We start from the raw sequence: 18,737 nt of genomic DNA, 5'->3' as shown, positions 1-18,737 counted from the left end.
AGGAACAGCCACTTTTAGTGCACGAGGAGCAAAGACACACACAGGGAGGGAGTTGAGGGGAGAAAGGAGAAAACACAGCGATGGTTAATCGGGAAACAGCCTCACATCAATACTGAGCAGTCAGTGGTGTCACAGGCACAGCCACATTCCCAAACCTCCCCTGACAGCAGCTGTGCTGCCCCACCATGGATAATGGGACAAGAAGCATTCCAAGGTGAGCAGACACGATTTTACAGCCAAATCTTCCCAGGCAAACACGTGTGAAGCCAAGCATAGGGGAAACAGGGTATTAAGGAGATTAATTTAGCTTGCAGCTTGTTTTAAAGGGTTTTTATGGGCTTGTTTTAAAATTTATCAAGGACAAAGATCCTTCCAAAAACAGAAGCAGCAATGGTTTGTCACTGAAGTGCATCATTCATTTCCCTGAGTCCTTTGAGCTGGTGCTTTATGGAGTTCTCTCACAGAATAGAACCAGGAATATCCTGAGCTGGAAGGATCATCCATCCAACCCCAACCCTGCACAGACACCCAACAATGCCATCCTGGCAGTGCTGTCCAAACACTCCTGCAGCTCTGGCAGCCTCAGGCTGTGCTCATTGCCTGGGGAGCCTGGGCAGTGCCAGCACCCTCTGGGGAACAACCTTTTCCAGATATCCAACCTAATCCTGTCTCACACAGCTCCAGCCATCCCTGGGCACTGTCCCTGCTCAACATCTGCTTTTCCTCCCTCCCACAGAAACCAGCCAGGGCTGTGCCCAAGGCAGGAGCTGCAGGGCTGCCCAGGAGGTGCATCCCTGGCTGGGGAGGTGGATTGCACATCCCTGCTGGATAAAACATCCCCACCTTCCCCACCGGCAGCTCTTTGAAGCTCTCCTGGCAGCACTTGTGGATTGTCACCCCTAATTGCCTCCCTGCCTGCCGAGCAGTTGCTCTGTGCCGTTCTTGTCTCAGATGTTGTAGCCAAGTGTTATGAAGTGCTTTCAGTGCTAATAAATACCAGCCAGGGTGCTGGAAGAGGCTGTCACAAAAGCAGCACAGGGCATGAATCTCCCTGAATGCATTAATGTGCTTTAATATATCAGTGGAAACTGGGGCTGTTGCTGTGCACTGACAGATCAATCAGTGATAAAGTTACTCATAGATAACATTAATAGGAGACATGAGCAGTTTCTTGATTTTTCTTTTCTGTGGTACTGGAGTTTGCCTGTCTGGCTCTGCTCTGTTTCATGGAGCTTTGCAAAGGGACAACTCTGTATTTTTTCCCCTTCAATTCTTAAATAATCTCCCAAATATACTGCTGTGTGTGGCACTTAAACTGTGGTTTATGTATCTTCACTCCAGAGGGGGAAAAAGCACTACCAGGACACAGACCTTGGAAGATTTGGAGGTTGAAGGAATTGTTATCCTTCATCTTGAGAGGAAAAAGGATCTCAGAGCAGGAAGATGCTCCTGAGCGGATGTCACATCAATTGGGGTGTGACATAATAGCAAGGCGAAGTATTAAAAAAAATAAAGACAGGAGCTGCCCAGGGAGGTTTGGAGTCCCCATCCCTGCAGGTGTCACCTGGAGGTGACACTGCTCTGGGCTGGGGACAAGGTGGGCATCGGGCACAGCTTGGATGATCCCAGAGGGATTTTCCAGCCTCAAGGATTCCACGATAACACAAACACTTCACGGATAAAGCCAAAAGCTCTTTAGTGCCACGTGCTCTGCAGTCCCTGAAGTGCTTTGATGGATGGGTGGAATGACACAAATTAACAGCCTCATTAACAGCCCTTCTGCTAAATCTTCAGCAACATCTCTGAAAGGCTGACAGTGACAGTGTCAGACACAATCCACACTCCAGGGACAGGATTGACTCTGAAAGCTCTGCCTCACCCACTGCCAGGGAATGCTGAATGGAGCAAGATGGGAATTCTGATTTCTGAGAGGAGAAACAGAGAAAGGAGGAATTCAGGATGAACCCCAGCCATGCTCCCATTCCCAGGCCAGCACTACTGCAGCGAGGAAAAGTTACACAGCAAATTTATCGTAAGGATTGCTGTGCAAAACTCATTTCAAACCTGTGCCTGGGATGGCTCTGAGCCTTCTGGAATCCAATTTTAATGCAGCTCAGCAGAAGCCCAAGGTAGGAGTCCCTGGGGAGTTCCCAAAGTGCCCCTAAATCTGGTTACCTGCATTTTAACCTGCTGTTTGCTCTGATGGCTGCAGTGGTCTGTGATGGCCAAAGAACAGATAATTAGTGCAGCAGTGAGGACTGGAACTCCTCAGCTCCTGCAGGAAGAGCTTTAATCAGCTGGACTGGATGGGGATGGAGTCTGCAGGGCAGGATGATGGAATTCCCACATTCCCAAAGCAGCAGTGCAGCTTTGCTGGTGGCAAACCAACCCAACCTGGCTCTGGAACAACTCTCAGCTAGCAAGGATCACCTCTGCTCTGCCAAATAAACCAAACCCTCCAAATGGCCACTTCCCTGCTTTGAAATGGAAAGCTGAAGCTGGAAAGATGCTCAGAGCTGCCCAAGGGCTGAGAGCACAGGTGGGTGAGCACTGCAGGCGATGGGGAGAATCCCAAAAGTGCCAAATTGGGGAAAAACAATCAGATCTCAGCAGATGTACTAACAGTCCTTGACACCTTCCTGGAAATACCAAATTTCTGGGCGAAATATCTTGGGAATAGCAAGGTTTTCTCTCCCACAGGCACTCTATGGCAACAGGGAAGCTTTTCCCCATGGTGAGTTCCCTTCCCTACAGAGGAAGGGGTGAGGCAGAAAATGCTGAAATAAATTCTCCTCCAGCAATCAGAAAGGAAGAGAATTATTGAGAAAAATAAGAAGAAGAAAGGAGTGAGCCTAAAATTAAAATGCACTTATACAATTAGCTCTGAGATGGAGACTCTGCTGCCCTGAGGAAGAGCAGAACATGACAATAATTGCTGAGGTTTCCAGAGAATTTCTGACCCTAAGGCATGCGGGGCTCTCTGCAAATTTGCAGTGTCTGAAAACACTTTGCTGATAAACCAAATGAATCTCTGCAGAGGAGAGAACCAGCCCAACACATTCAGAGGGCAGCTGAAACAGAAGGCAAGTAGGTGGAGAGCAAATTTCTATCCATAACGGAGCTCATTCAGGTACCAAAATTAGTTTCAAACCCTGGACCTCTGGAATGAGTGGAGAGACTGGCAGAGGACTTGGAGCTGGATTAAATATGGGATATATTGTGAGGGATGTGTGTGTTCTATGTCCATGCAGTTCTTTGGGCTGGATTCCATTTTTGGAGGGGAATTCTGGAGGGGGAAGTCTCCAGCAGGTCTGGGCTTTGGCAGTGCCAGGAGGAGCTGTCAGGGAATGGGCAGAAATCATGCAATTAAAAGCAGAAAATATTAATAACATTTCAGTCATTTCAGAGCTCAAGGTGCCCTTCAGTGCCTCACCTTCCCCACCAGACACAAAGTGATGCCCAAGTTCTGATCCTGACTCTTGCATGAGGCCAAATAACAAACAGGGGTTTAGCTTCACTCTAATCTCTTTCTCCAACATCCAGACATATTGAAAGAGATTATCTTTCTAAAATGGAAGGAAATGGTGGTATTTTAAAATTCTAATCCCCTCTTTCCTTTGTAAGGAATAAGATAAATATCTTGATTTCACTCAGCTCAATGACAAGGAGCTTTTCTCTGATCAGATGCTCAGTTTCCTCTGGTGAGGCATTTTTGGGCTGAGTATGACCCCAAAACACAGCTCCAGGCCCAGGAATGTCACACCAAAGGCTGGCAATGATGCCAAGATATAAAACCACGCCAGGGAAGCTGGAACATAAGTTTGGTGGTAAATATTGGCAAAGCTTCACTAAAAAATTACAGGAAGTCTCCTGCAAGAAATGACAAAACTCTTTTTTTAGTTGCTGTTCAGCCTAATAATCTCCTGTATTTTTAGAGGATTCTTTCCCAGGTTGGCAGCTAATGAAATTTGAGTGGAAAACCAAATTATCTCTTGACTATTTAAGAACATTAGATTTGCAGGCAGCAATGAGATGCCCTCAGCTCAGGCTGTGGTCTGGAGCCACTTCTGCCTGCACAGGGAGCTGATCCCTGACCTGAAACCTCTGCAGTGGAAAACACATCTCAAGGGGCAAAATGAACAAAATATCACTGAAATCATCATTTTAAAATGCTCATTGTTTGCTGTGTTTCGCAAGCTTTTGCTCAGGAATTTTAAAAAAAATAAAGAATTTAGTGGGAATGTGCTTTCTCAGCACCTCGGCGAAGGGGAATGTTTTCCCCTCTTGGGATCATGAATACAGGAACTGCTGGAGAAGGGACAGCACAGACCCCAAAGCTCTGCAGGTCAAGCTCAGCACAAAACCTCCACACTTAACTCCAAAATACCTCCAAAAACATTCTGTGCAAACCCAGAGTGAAACTGGGACTGCTGGGGAATGGAGGGAAGGGCAGAGCAAGTCCAAATTAACCACTTGGGGTTAATGAACTCGTGGTGAGGGAGACAGAAATTGTCAGAGCTCTGATTCATCTTGCAGGATGATTGCAATTCCCAGGCAGCAAGAAATATTAACCCTTTCCGAGCCCAGCACTGGGTGTTGCTCTGCCTTGGGAAGCTCTGTGGTCTCTGCACTGCCTTAGCACCCAGGGAAGGATAAGAGAGGAGAGGAACAGGAGGAGGAAGAACAGAAGATATATTTTACCTGTGAGCCTGGAGAGAAACCTGCCAGCTCCACCAGGAACAGCTCAGGAACAAGCTCAGTGTGTTCAGCCCCTGAGTTCAGCCCCAGCTGGAGGAAATCCCAGCAGCACAGGTGGGGTGGGATTTCTGCTCCACCCACAGGACCACCCTGGGCTGGGGGGAATCGTGGTGGATCAAATATCCACACAAGCTGTTCAAAAAACCATCACAAACTGTTCCAAAAAAACCCCATTGCAAACCATTGCAAAAAACCACCATAAACCATTCAAAAAGCCATCACAAACCATTCAAAAAATACCATCTCAAAACATTCCAAAAACCATCACAAATCATTAAAAAAAAAACCTAAACCATTAAAAAAACCCATCATGAACCATTCAAAAAATACCATCATGAACCATTCCAAAACCCATCACAAACCATTCAAAAATACCATCTCAAACCATTCCAAAAACCATCATAAACCGTTTAAAAAAAACCATCCTGAACCATTCAAAAAAACCATCATGAACCATTCAAAAAATACCATCCCAAACCATTCAAAAACCCATCGCAATCCATTCAAAAAACCATCCCCAAGCCATTCAAAAACCTATTTTTATCACAAACTATTCCATGATTCCACGATTCTGTGACCACTCATCCTTTTGCTCCGCAGCAGCTCTGACCTCTTCCCTACAACCAGCAGGGATTTATTTTTATTCCAACAGATCTGTGGAGTTGTCAAACCTCAAAAAACTGAAAACCTGAGTAGCTGCACTCCATTCCAATGGCAGCAGGGCACACTGAGGCTCACTGCACTTCCAGCCCCTAAGGTTGAATGTTTTTGGGTTTTCCCACTTTGTTTCTCTTGGCTCTTTTAAGAGAAAAAACAAAAAAAAATCAGGATGTGTTTTGCCTTGGAGAAATCCAATTGACATTTGGAGAAGACCTCTCTGTGCTGGAAAACGAGTGGGAAATAAATCTCTCCCAGGAGCTGTGCCTGAGCACTTCTGAGAGGGAATGGGAACACACCAGAGTGACCTCTGTGACCCAAACGCTGCAGAGTTTGTCTGCTCTGATCATTGCTCAGATATATTTCACCCAAAGTCATCTTCTTTGCTGTGGCAAAATCTCCCAGCTTGTTTTCTGCAGGAATTCCAGCAATGCTGCCCTGGCTCCCCATCCACTTGTGCTGTGCAAGAGCTCAGTGATTCACGGAGACAGGAGTTTGTTGCTTTGTGTTGAATAAATATCCACTCAGGACAGGAGGAATGCAAACAATCAGTTTCAAGGGGAGCACAGCATTTTTCGGATGATTTTGGCGTTTTTCAGTCTGGTGCTGCACAGAACTCTGAACGCCCAGAAATCCCCACCTATTGCAGTTCATTGTTATGATTTTTGTCATAGCTGAGTGCCCCACATGCAGCACAAGTCTGTCCCTCTTGCCCCTGCTGTCCCTGCCAGGGCACAAAAACAGATGTAAAATCCCACTGGCACAACTTCCCCTTTTGCAGAAGCTTTTGGTCAGGAAGAAGCAACTTTGAGGTTGGAAAAGAAGTGTTTGATCCTGGTGAAACCCCTGTGGCACTGGGAGGAGCCAACCCTGGCAGAAAGGTTTCAGTATTTTATGTTTCAAAGGTAGCAAAAATCTGTATTAATGTCTTGAGAGAACCTGCCTAACTAAATTTCTCTTCCATCCATGCTGGATTCACAATCTTAAATGCCACCTTTCTGGCATTTAAGAGCAAAGCACTGAAGAAATGAAAATTCCTCACCTGAGTTAGTGATCCACAAATTACAATTTATTGGTTTTGCTTTGATTCCCACCCCTCCATCATCCCCATCAGTGCATGGTCTGCACCAGGGACAGAAGTCCCACTTTTTCTCAGTTCCAAAGCTGAGGAAAGCAGGCAGTAATTGCTCTGAGAAGGGTTGGTGGGCAGAGCTGCATTCCCCCAGAGTGTGGAGAGAGGAGGGGATGAGGCAGTGGGAAGTGGGAACTGGAGAGACATGGAAAAGCAGGAGATAATCTGGATAGAGCAGGACAGGAGTTGTAAAAACCAGAATCGGGTAAAGGCTTTTATTTTCCTTTCCCTCCTCAGCACAGGAGCCTCTGATGTCCCTGAGAGGAGCAGGCTGAGCCTGGCACAGTGCCACACATCCATCAGCCACCCGGGGCTCGGGGACATGGCACCATGGCCACCAGACTGTCATCAAAGAGAAACATTCTGCAATGTCCTTCATGGCTTTGAGAGCTGAGGGGTCTGACTCAAGGCTGTGACAAGGCCTGCCCCAGCTCCCAGACATCACAGAACTCAGGGCTCTCTCCAAAGCTCCAAAAATCCCTGCAGAAGGGAGCTTGGGGTGAATTCAGACCAGCTGGGCAGTGCTTTGTGTCTGGTTGACTCTCTGAGCTCTGACAGTCACCAAGTCCTTGTCTGTCTGTGGAGAGCCAGCTAACAACAGAACCAAATCCAGACCAAATCTCTGGGCAGCTGCACAGAAACACCTTAGGTTCTGTCCAGAGCCTGCAGTTCGCTCTGGTATTTTGGGAATTAATGGTTCTTCCTTCTTCCTGCTGTGCCTCCCACCTCTGGCTCAGTGTCCTATCCCATAGAGCCCCCCAATGCCCATCCCACACTCTGCTGCTGCAGGGAACACACCCAGGTGGGCAGTGAGGGGTGAGGAGGGTGATGTGGAGGTTCAAATTCCCTGGAATCCCAAATTGCACCATGGCTCACTCAGCTCCCTGTGTCCTGCAGGGCTGGGATGGGCTGCAGGGGAACACAGACACCCCAAAATGAGACAGAACAGCACCACCCCTCTTGGCAGAGAGTCCCAGAGTGCCCCAGCAGGGTCAGCGTGTTTGGGACATTCATCCCAGCCTTTCACCAGCTCAGGGGACGCAGCAGTGGCTGGTGGTCCCTCAGAGGCACAGCTGAGGAGCAGAGGGGTTACCATAATCCCATGCATGGGACTATCATGATCCCCTGATAATGGGATGAATGGGGATATCATGATCCTTTTACCAGAGATGCAGCAGGCAGCATCCACTGGGTCACCTTGTTCCCTTCAGACCCAATAACGCCAAAATTCCACACAACTTCTGCCTTCTCCCAGCTCCTTCCTGGCCACACCTCTGGACAAACCACACATTCCCGTGCCCTACAAACCCAGGCCATCCGAGCACCCTCCGGATTTCTTTCACCCCATCCCCTCAGGATTTCTTTCACCCCATCCCCTCAGGATTTCTTTTACCCCATCCCCTCAGGATTTCTTTTACCCCATCCCCTCAGGATTTCCTTCACCCCATCCCCTCAGGATTTCTTTCACCCCATCCCTTTCCAAGCATTTAACTGACGACCACAGCAACCCTGCCCAAAATCTCCAGACAACTCTGGCCGTGTCTCACCTCAGGACGTGCGTGGAGCCGTTGATGGTGGTGGTGGAGCAGGGCACGGTCTGGCCCAGGATGGAGGGCCGGCGGTAGCGCTCGTCGCCGCAGCACAGGATGATGAGGAAGGCACGTCGGAAGGCCTTGTTGAGGAAGGCGTAGAGGAAAGGGTTCAGCCCCGAGTTGATGTAGCCCAGCCACAGGAAAGCCGTCCACAGCTTGCCGGGCACCGAGTAGTTGATGAAGGGATCCACGATGTTGGTGACGAAGAACGGGGCCCAGCAGAGGCAGAAACAGCCCATGATGATGCAGAGGGTCTTGGCAGCTTTGGTCTCGGTTTTCATGCGGTGGCTGCTGTGCTGGTCCGGCGGGTGCTGACGGGGCTCTGGTGGGTTCCCTCGTGGCTCCTGGAGGTTCCCCCGTGGCTCCTGGGGGTTTTCCCGTGGCTCCTGGAGGTTGCCCCGTGGCTCCTGGGGGTTCCCTGCCCGCTGCAGCAGGCGGATCTGCCGGGCGTGCTCCCTCGCCGTGACGTAGATGCGATGGTAGGCCAGCGCCATCAGCAGGAAGGGCATGTAGAAAGCCACCACGGAGCAGGTGATGGCGTAGGGCTTGTTCACCATGAAGATGCAGTAGGTGGAGTTGGAGGCTTTGTTGAACTGCCTTTGCTGGATCTGGGATGGGTGAGGAGGATCAGGCAAGGAAAGGGAAGGAGGGGGAGTTGGAGAATCAGAGAATGGGTTGGGTTGGGTTGGGTTGGGTTGGGTTGGGTTGGGTTGGGTTGGGTTGGGAAGGACCCTAAAGATCATCTCATGTCACCCTCCTTCCCTCCTTCCCTCCTTCCTTCCCTCCTTTCCCTGAAAATCCCATTTTAACAACCATCCCACCCCCAACACATGGCACTGCTGTCCCTCCTTGGCCACTCACCAGGTCGATGATGCCAATGCTATTCCAGCCCTGCATGATGGGGAGGAAGGAGATGAAGGTCGGGATGACCCAGCAGCCTCCCAGCATCACTGCGATGCGCAGTGGGGTCATCTTGTTCCTGTACACCAGGGGCTGGCAGCAGATGGCATAGTACCTGCGGGGCAAAAACGGCACAGAAACACTCAGAGGATGCTCCAAAGTCCTCTGAAAATTAAGTTGTAAAGCCTTTTCTCCAGCTGTTTCTCCTGCCTGTCAAAATAAAGGGAAAAAAGGAGTCTGTAGCATGTTTGCATTGTGCCTCTCAGGCAGGAGCTCAGGATGCTTCCTCAGGGTGAATATCAGGGTGACTGGCAAGGAAAAGTCAATGTTTTGTGTTTTCCAGGCAGGGAAAATGAGGCAGAGATTAATCTGTGGTTTGTCTGAGGTTGTGGGGAGAGGGAGAGATTCCATACTGAGCTCTCCTGTCCCTCAGCACTGAGGGAACAAGGAACATCCTTTCCTTCCAGTCAGCCTTGGCTGAGTTTCCTACCTGCACTGGACATTTATTCTGCCAAGGCTGCAAAAGCTGTTCCTGCAAATTAACAAAGTTTCTCAAAGCTGGGAAAATGTCAGTAAAATGAAATATTTTTCCATATCCAAGCTTCATTTCTACTTCCCAAGAATCCACCTGTTTTCTTGGCTGGGATTTAACCTCCCCAAGGACAGGGCAAATGTGTCTTTGCACCATCAAAGTGCTCCCTGCACTCTCCTTCCTCCTCCTGAGCCATTCAGAAACTCCCAAGTACAACAAGTCCCTGCTCCTAAAAGAGTTATGAACTAAAAAAAGTCTTCTCAAAGAGATAAGAAATCCAATTTTCTGTTTGTTTGGTTCCTGTGCCATCCCACTGCAGCTGGATTTGTCCATCAGGAACGTGAAGCAAAGCTAAAACTGGAAATCTCATGGCTCTGCAATTATTATTTATTCCTAAGCAGAGATCAGCAGATATCCAATTGCAGACTTTCAGTGGTCCTGGCCTGACAATCAATCTTAGGTTCCCAATGAAATATTTTTTGCTCTTTTGATTTTTGGATTTTAGCACACTCTGTAAAAAATTTTATGAGGTCAGCAGAAACATGAACTAGAGAAATTAAATTAGCAAGCACATGTGTGTGTGTATTAAAGGGCTGCTCTGTGAGATGTGCAATTTGTTTCATCAAGATTTGAGAGGGAACCAAGAGCTTTGTCCTAAACAGGCACAAAAATATAAGAATTTCCATTTTTTCCTAAGACTTTTTTTTTTTTTTTAAGTCATGCAGAGTCAACGGAATTGCTTTATTTTGATAAAATCAGATGATATATTCCACACAGAGGGTTGAAATAATATCAAAGTGTCAAAAGAAAACATTTCTTAAAAGTCTCTTTGAAACAAGATTCAAAATGTCACAGGGGAAAAACGCTGAAACAGGCATTCAACTCCTGCAATTTGATAATTCCTCCATTCTCCTCTGGTTTCCTGTGTGAGTGAAAAATCAGCCTGGAAAAAGCTTCACTTCCAAAGAAATGGGATTTGCCAGGAGCTGATATTTTAGAGCTGGAGGGGAAATGTTCCTGTGGAGCTCAAGCCACAGTGGGGCTGATCTTTGCCCCAGGAAATGAAGTGACCTTTGAATTCCAACAGGTATTTTTGGGATGTTTATTTGGACAGATGGAGCTTCCCTTGCCATCAGAGCTGCTCCTCTGACTCTCCACATAGAGAATCTATATTAAACTATATATATCAACGATTTAATTGTTTATTATCTCAGAGTCACCCACTGCAAAGTGCTGCCCAGGGCTGGACATCCAAGGCATCAAAGCCAAGTCCTGACAGATTCCATTTATTTGCAGAAAGGGCAAAAGAAGAAATCCAATAAATAAAAGGATAAAACCATCCAAGACAGCAGCTGCCCTTTGACAAGCTGGATGAGCAAACAGGAAAGGAAAAACCACTGTACATTGCTAATTAACTCCAGCAGGAAAACAGTTCTTCCCAGCAGTTTGAGTGATCACATTTCTCTGCTTCTCCCTCTGCTGCAGCTGAAAGAATTACTCTGAATTGTTCCTGCTATTAAAGGCCATTAGAGTAAAAATTATGCCTGCAAAAATGACACCTTAAGCTCTCATATTTCTTCCCTCCCAGTGATTCAGCAGCAATTTTCCTCCACTTCCATGTCAAAAGATTTCATTTGATTTCATTGTCGCTGGTGCTGCTCCCAGAACTTCTGAATTGTCACTGTTTGGGGTGACAAAGTGCCCTGAGCGGAGTGTGGGTGACAAATTTGAGGCAGAGGAGCAAAGCACCCACTGCTCCAGCGGGAGATTCCAGCAGGATTTCCATTTCCACCCGAGCAATCAGATATCAGCTGGCAGTGCCAACAGAAGGCTTGGAAGTCACAGCAATTCTGCTGGTGGTTTGATAGATGTGGTGGCCTGGGCGTTTAAACAGCTATTTATTCACTGGGAGAAAAGTAATTATATCGGTGAGGTTATCAATAGTTTTAGTCAGGGGTTGGAATCAAGACATATTCTGAATTTTGGCCTCATTTTGAGGCAGAGCTGTTTTCCTGGCCCATAAAGAATATCTGATCTGTGCTGCTGTGGCAGTGTGATGGATGAATGGAAAATGCAATGCACAACTGTGATTAATACCATGTCCAGCCCCAATTAAATATTAATTCTAGTATCAGTCAAGTTCCTTGAGAATGTTCACTTCCCTGTTACCCACAGCAGTGCAGCTGATGTGGAACATCCTCTCCTCTGCAATGACATTCTCCACTGGAGGGGAAATGCAGGAATCCCTTCCTGCAGCTGCAGCTCCTCCAGTAAAGCAAAGGTTATTATAATACTTTTCCTTTCCCCTGTCAGACATTTGCCACAGGAATGAATCAAGGGCTAACATTTCACAGGTGGCTGGAAAGAAGAAATCCATCATTTCTCTGGCCTTATGGCTCTTCTGGTCAGTGCAGACACCGCAGAATTGTAGAATCACCGGGAAGGAGCTTCAGAAGGGACCTTAAAGATGATTTAATTCCAAATTCCACCCCCTGCCACGGCAGGGACACCTCCTGGGCACTGCAGAGACGGAATTACAGAGCTGCAGGAGAGAATTCCTTGCCCTTGGGGAGAAATGCAAGGATCTGCCAGGTTTGCAGTGTGGTTTTGAGCTGGGAGCCTCGAGGCACAACCCTGCCAGCAGCTCTGGAGTTGTCTCAGACAGACAAATCCACCCCCACCTTTGTGAACAGCCCAACTCCGGGGGTGGCCAAAGCTCCACACCGTTTGGTGTCATGTGCATGTGGGAAATGCTGAACATTCCATATGTCTGATCAGCCCTGGGGCCAGCAGGAGACACAGAACAGCCCCTGAGCACTCCTGCTGGGGAGTATTGCACTGCTCCTGAGATAAGCTAGGGAATAAAGGAGAGGAAAGGGGGAAAAACTGGAAAAAAAGAAGGTGAAAGGTGGAAAAACTGGAAAAAAAAGAAGGTGAAAGGTGGGAAAACTGGAAAAAAAGAAGACAAAGAGGTGGGAAAACTGGAAAAAAGCAGACAAAGAGGTGGGAAAACTGGAGAAAAGAAGACAAAAAGGTGGGAAAACTGGAAAAAGGAAGATGAAAGGATGGGAAAACTGGAAAGAGAAGACAAAAGGATGGGAAAACTGTGGGTGCTACTGGCTCTCTCCCAAAGTTAGGGTGCAAGAGGTTTCCTCTGTCACTGGGAAGTCACTGCCCTTGTCCCTCAGGGAATCCAGACAGGGACAGAGGCTCCAGCTGAGCCCTGCCCAAGTGATGAACCTAAGGAGCCACAATCTCAATTTATTCGTGCCTGTGGGGAATTAATCCAGCACTACTGTTGCTGATATTTCAGTGAAAACAGGTTCTGGCCTCTGGATAATCAGATTTTAACTCTGTTTTTGGAAAGAACAGCTCTTTCTATTTTCCCTTTTTCCCACTGAGCAAATAAGCTTTGGGCTCTCATTGTGCCAAAGCAAACAAAGTTCTGCATCGTTGGTCCAGAAAAAGGAAATGTCCTAAAATGATTATATCTAACCAAATTAAATTCTTATTAGAAAAACAACAGCCCTGCTGGTGTCGAGATAATTACACTGAGAAAAAAATGCTAAAGAGAACAGTTAATTGGAGCTGGATAAATTTAGCAGGGAATACAAACAAATGGATGCTGCCAAATGGAGAGAGAGGGCTCCTCCAGGGTCCCCCTGGGGCTGAGGTGTGGGGAGGGATTTTTGGCAAAATAAATGAAATATTTCTGGGGGGATTGCAAAGATTAATAAAGGACAGAGCATCCCTCAGCCTGTGCCGTGCCCATCTGCTCTGGGATGTTCCTGAATGCTCTCAGACTGGAATTCTGCAGGCTCTGGGTGGGTTTCTGGCAGGGACAGCTCCACAGCTGTGTCACCTCTGCCAGCTTGGGGACATCTCCAGCTGCCCTTGCTCAGCCCTTCCTCTGTCCCACCTGAGCCCTGAGATCCAGGTGGGAAAAGGGATTTCCAGCCTGCTCAGAGCTCCAGCTGCAAAGTGGGGCATTGAATCACATCGGAACCATTAATTACCGTTAATTATCTCACCATTCATTACCGACAGCTATTTAAAATGTAATCATTCTCCCTTCTAACAACCTCCCGGTGGCCCTGGGGTGTTCACAGGGCACAGCTGGGCACAGCTGCTTCCTCCCAGGCTGGGGAAACACCTCGTGCTGCCAACCTGGAGCTTCCCAGGGCATCCTTTGGGACCAGCCAGGGACAGGGACAGGGACAGGGACGGGACAGGGACAGGGACAGGACAGGGACAGGGACAGGACAGGGACAGGGCTGCTGTCCAGGCTGAGGGCACAGGAGGCTCTAGAGCATCACCTCTCCCTCCGGACTGTGCTAATTGCAGTCCATTAACGGTAATTAATGTTTGCAAACAGCACAAGGAGCATCTGTCGCTCTGCTCCGACTCTCTGGGATGACTCTGCCGTGTTCAGCAGGATTTGGGGCTGTGCCTGAGTGTGGGATTGCTTTGGGATGGACAAACACACTCGGGGTTGGTTTGTTGGGTAAAAATGAGTGCAAAACTCCAGCAAGCAGAAGATCCAGCAGGGATCACCTTGGGAAGTCCCCAGGCTGGGACAGCCAGGAGGATGCAGGAAGCAGGGAGAGGATGCTCCAGCTGCATCCAGATGTGCATCCAACCCCAAACCCACAGACATTTAGGACCTGTTTGTTCCTCTGTTTTCCCCACCCTCCAAAGACTTTGAGGAGTAATTGCACTGCAAATATTGCAGGAGAAAATTGCCTCTCCTGACAGGTTTGCTGTATTTGGAGATTCTCTCACAGCTTCTGGGGCTGCTGATCTGCAGTGCAATTATTTTTGATGGCACAGGCACAAGGAATGGACATGGATGCATAAAACATGCAGTAAATAAATAATCCTAAGGTAAATCTCTCTATTATATTAGAATATCAAAGAGATGATGAAAAAGCATAAGGCAGTGGCAGCAAACTTGGGATTCAGTGAGCCCTGAGGTACCTTTGCTACCCTGGAAAATCCCTTTTCCAACTGAGACTGACAGTGACTCTCTGCAGTTCTTTTCTCTCTGTGGCTCAGCACTAAAACCACTTTGTTATGTGATGATTTCTCCAGGTTTTCTCCAATGCCTTGGAGAATTCAAGCCTCAGTCCTTGTTTCCATCTTTTCCAGAGGCAGCAAAGGAAATAGACACAAGATATTATCAGATCAAAGTCTTTTCAAGCAACACCTTGTGGATATGTTGGAGGGAATGACTTTCCAAAGTGAGGCTTTAGGATTAGATAAACCACCCAGTTTTCTTCAAAAAAACCCTTAAAACTCACACTTGTACACCGTGAAATAAAACAGAAGGAAACAGATAAATCACAAAAAATCACAACTAGAAGCAGCACACTCCCATAAATTCAGAATGACCACAAGAGCAAACAGCTAAAAAAACTGAATTAAGCTCTGGGAAGGAAGCAGGGAAGGGAAGCACTGGGGATGGAGAGGAGATCAATGCTGAGCTGAGTCATCCTGCCCTCCACCAAACCCACTCATCCATCCACCACCTTCTCCTCTACCCTGTGCCCTTCACACTGCTCCCAATCAGCTCTCACTGTGGAAAAAAACAACCCCAAAGCAACTGAGAATTGGCAAAGAAATTCAAGTTCCTGCCAGGAACCTTTAAACCCAGGGCTGAGGTTGATCCCTAAAGCATCAGCTGCCAGCCAAGGCTGTCCCAGGATGTTGGGGACTGATGGGGACAGCAGCAGGAGTTGGGGACATTGGGGGTCTCCAGGAGGGCAGGAGAAAAGGGGGAACCTCCTTTCTGTGCACCCCATGCCCCCAGCAAAGAAGAAACCCAACCAAAAAGAAGAACTAAAATGAAATTTAAAGCCCCAAATCAGCTACCAAACCGAGGAGGTTCAAACATGGAGGTTCCTCATCCCCTGTTGGAGATCTGGGGTTGAAATCCCATTTTCCCTTCTCTCCACAACCCTCTCCGTTTAATTAAGAGCCTGGAGAATCAAACTCCAGCATTTGAGGCAGCAGGGTCACATCCAGAGCACAGTGCCCAACATCTGCTGTCCTGGTAATTGGCTCAGAGTGGCAATTTGTCAACGTTTGGAAGATAACGAGCTTCCCATTTGTGCTCCAGCCATGGGAACTCGCAGATTAGGACCTCAGCTTCTCTCTCAAAACAAAACCCTGCCCTGTCTGCCACCCCAGAGCAGTGCTGCCCATCAATACAGAGGTTAAGCAACTTTTTTTTTGGAAGCCTGGCTGCGCCCAGACTCTCAGGATATTGAAATAACACATTTAAATATCAGCTGTCACAATGCTGAGAATAGCAATGGTTATTTTGGCCCCATTAGCAACACTAAGTAATGGTATTTTTGAAGGTATTGAAATCTCCACGCAGAACTCAAACGGGAAAAAGCTCTAAATATTATCAGAATAGCCAAAATGTTTTCTACAAACTAAATTCTTATGAAGTGAAAAATTCTTACGGAAGTTCTGCCATCTACCCTGAAGAGCTGCAGAGAGCAGTCAAACTGCATTGCTTGACATAAATTATTGAGGCTTTGGGTGGCAAGAAATGTTTGGAAGGAAAGTTTTTAGGATCTCCTGGGATTGTTTAGGCTGGAAAAGATCATCCTGTGCCCAATGCCCACTTTGTCCCCAGCCCAGAGTGCCAAGTGCCACCTGCAGGGATGAGCACTCCAAACCTCCCTGGGCAGCTCCTGCCAAGGCCTGAGCACCCTTTCCATGGAGAAATTCCTGCTGCTGGCCAAGCTGAGCCTCCCCTGGCCCAGCCTGAGGCTGTTCCCTCTCCTCCTGTCCCTGTTCCCTGCTGGAACAACCCCTATGCACGATGTCCTCCCTCTGGCACAGCTCAGCTCCCACCTCTGGACACCTCTGGACACCTCTGGTCACATTCCAGGTGCTTTCAGTTCACAGAACGAACAGACCCACACCTGTGAGTGCTGCACACAGAGCTGTGCCCACAGCAGCCCAGACCCTCACCATAAATCTCATTCCATCTCAAGTTCCTCTGCCCTCACCAGGATTTTTTCCCAAACCAGCCCTGGGATGGATTCATTGCTCTGCCATTCCATCCTTGCCCTCGGGCAGCTCAGGATGACCAAGAGCACAGCAAAGCCTCCCAGCAGTGTCACTGTCCCACTCCTACCTGTCCAGGGAGATGCAGCAGAGGTGCAGGATGGAGGCTGTGGTGAGCAGCACATCCAGGGATGTCCTCACCAGGCAGAACATCTCCCCGTAGATCCAGTTGTCCTGCACCAGCTCCATGGCTCCAAAGGGCATCACCAGCACCGACACCAGCAGGTCAGCAAAGGCCAGCGAGACGATGAAATAGTTGGTCTTGATTTTCCTGCGAGGAAAAACACAGAATTTGGGTGGGTTGAGTGCAGCAACCTCCACACAAGGACTGAGATTTCAGCCTGAGCTTGGGTTTGATTTGCTCCACCACACTAAAAGCTGCTCTATAACACACTTCTCACTTTGTATGGTCACCCCTGGCTTGCTCCTGGCTTTTAAAGCTAAATATTCACTATTTTTCTAGCATGAACACATCTTTCTGCTCAGCCAGAGAGGCAAATGGATGCCCAAAGGCCTCTGCATGTGGCTCAACCTCACAGCTTGCAATGGAGACTCTGGGGTGGAGGAGGGGGGGGGTTTATTTTAACTTGTAAAAGGAGAAAATCCTTCCAGAAAGCACTGAGAAGAATCTAGACTGAAGCTGTAATTTTAGCTTGAAGAGTACTTTTTAAATCACAACAATAAAATAGAATTAAATCCATTAAAAATCCCACGCAGCACAGGGATAGAGGCTGTTAAATATCTCTCTCTGCTCCTATGGCTGGGCTGACAATTCCCAGGGTTAGCAGCAGCCTTGAGACAGGAATTGTGCCTTGGACCTCCTCAAACCATGGGTGGAAATTGCCAGTTGTGGTGATGCTGCACAATCACCCTTGGTCTGTGCAGATTTCTGCTGAGCTCCTTGGGAAATCTGAGCTGGAAAAGGCACAGAGGCCAACCTGCTTCTGCAAGGAATTGCTGCTGTTTTCCACTGATTTGTCTGGTTTTATACACTGAGAATGTTGAAAAGGATAAGATGGGAATTAAAGAGGCTGTGGGATGAGCTGAGGGCAGTGTGGGGCTGCAAACAGGGACACTCCCTGGTGGCACTTGGGCACAAGGAGGGGTGGCACCTGGCTGAGCTCACCTGAGCTGCCTGTCCCTGCACACGGCCACCATGACCAGCAGGTTGCCCAGGATGGCCATGAGGATGACGGCGGAGATGAAGGAGAGCAGCACGATCTTCTCCGCGATGCCGAAGCCCTCACTGGAACTGGGAGAGAGAGGGAGGGGAGAGACAAAGGGAAAGGAGCTGCAGTGGCACTGCGAGGGGTGGCAGCTGTCCCTGTGTCCCACTCACTGCAACCACTTCCATCCATGGCCAATCCCATCCACCTCATTCCCATCCATGTCCAATCCCATCCATGGTCATTCCCATCCATCCATCCATCATCTCCATCCATCCATCCATCCATCCATCCATCCATCCATCCATTCATTCCCATACATCCATTCATCCATCCATTTCCATCCATCCATCCATCCCCATCCATCCATCCATTCCCATCCATCCATCCATTCATCCATCCATCCATCCATTCATTCCCATACATCCATTCATCCATCCATTTCCATCCATCCATCCATCCCCATCCCTGGCCATTCCTATCCACCCCATTCCCATCCATGGCCATTCCCATCCATCCATTCCCATTTCCATTCCCATTCCCATTCACCTCATTCCCATCCATGGCCATCCCCATCCTCACACTGGAAGATCTGTGAGCAGAACATTTGCTCAGATAACAGTTTTGGAAGCATTTCTCCCGTGCCATGTTGAACTGCTCCCCTGGGGGACATTAAACAGGCAGATGCCTCTCTGGGGGTGCAGGAGGGATTTCATCTGGGCTGTTTCTGCCCATCTGCCTTTGGAATAATCCATCATCAAGCAGGAATAGGTGTTAATTATTCAGTCTCAGTAATTCCGAGTTGTTAATAATGGAAGAAGTGGATATTGCTGTAAATTAAAATCAATGGTTTGCATAACATCTTTTATCAAATCGGAGTGCTTTGGCTTCCAAGCTCGCTTCCCTGTTTAATGAAG

At 48.1% G+C, this 18,737-nt stretch overlaps 1 protein-coding gene across 3 annotated transcripts in view; it reads right to left on the bottom strand.

Annotated features, from left to right (window-relative positions):
• HTR4 (5-hydroxytryptamine receptor 4) overlaps positions 1-18,737 on the bottom strand; it is a 62,622-nt gene that overhangs the window by 12,865 nt on the left and 31,020 nt on the right. For all 3 annotated transcript variants that reach the window (XR_014854954.1, XM_085074050.1, XM_085074051.1), the window contains exons 3-6: positions 17,781-17,906; positions 16,725-16,925; positions 9,001-9,154; positions 8,095-8,747 (exon numbers count right to left, since the gene is read on the bottom strand). Coding sequence is in view for 2 of the 3 variants with exons in the window: in XM_085074050.1 (XP_084930176.1) it covers positions 8,095-8,747; positions 9,001-9,154; positions 16,725-16,925; positions 17,781-17,906 (1,134 nt within the window). In the remaining variant the exon portion in view is untranslated. The remainder of the gene's footprint in view (positions 1-8,094; positions 8,748-9,000; positions 9,155-16,724; positions 16,926-17,780; positions 17,907-18,737) is intronic.

This window comes from Lichenostomus cassidix, chromosome 13 (genome assembly GCF_008360975.1).
Source record: "Lichenostomus cassidix isolate B80296 chromosome 13, HeHo_3.0, whole genome shotgun sequence".
NCBI classification, from domain to species: Eukaryota; Metazoa; Chordata; class Aves; order Passeriformes; family Meliphagidae; genus Lichenostomus; species Lichenostomus cassidix.
Note: the sequence above shows the minus strand (reverse complement) of the source record. Positions and strands in the feature narration are given on the sequence as shown.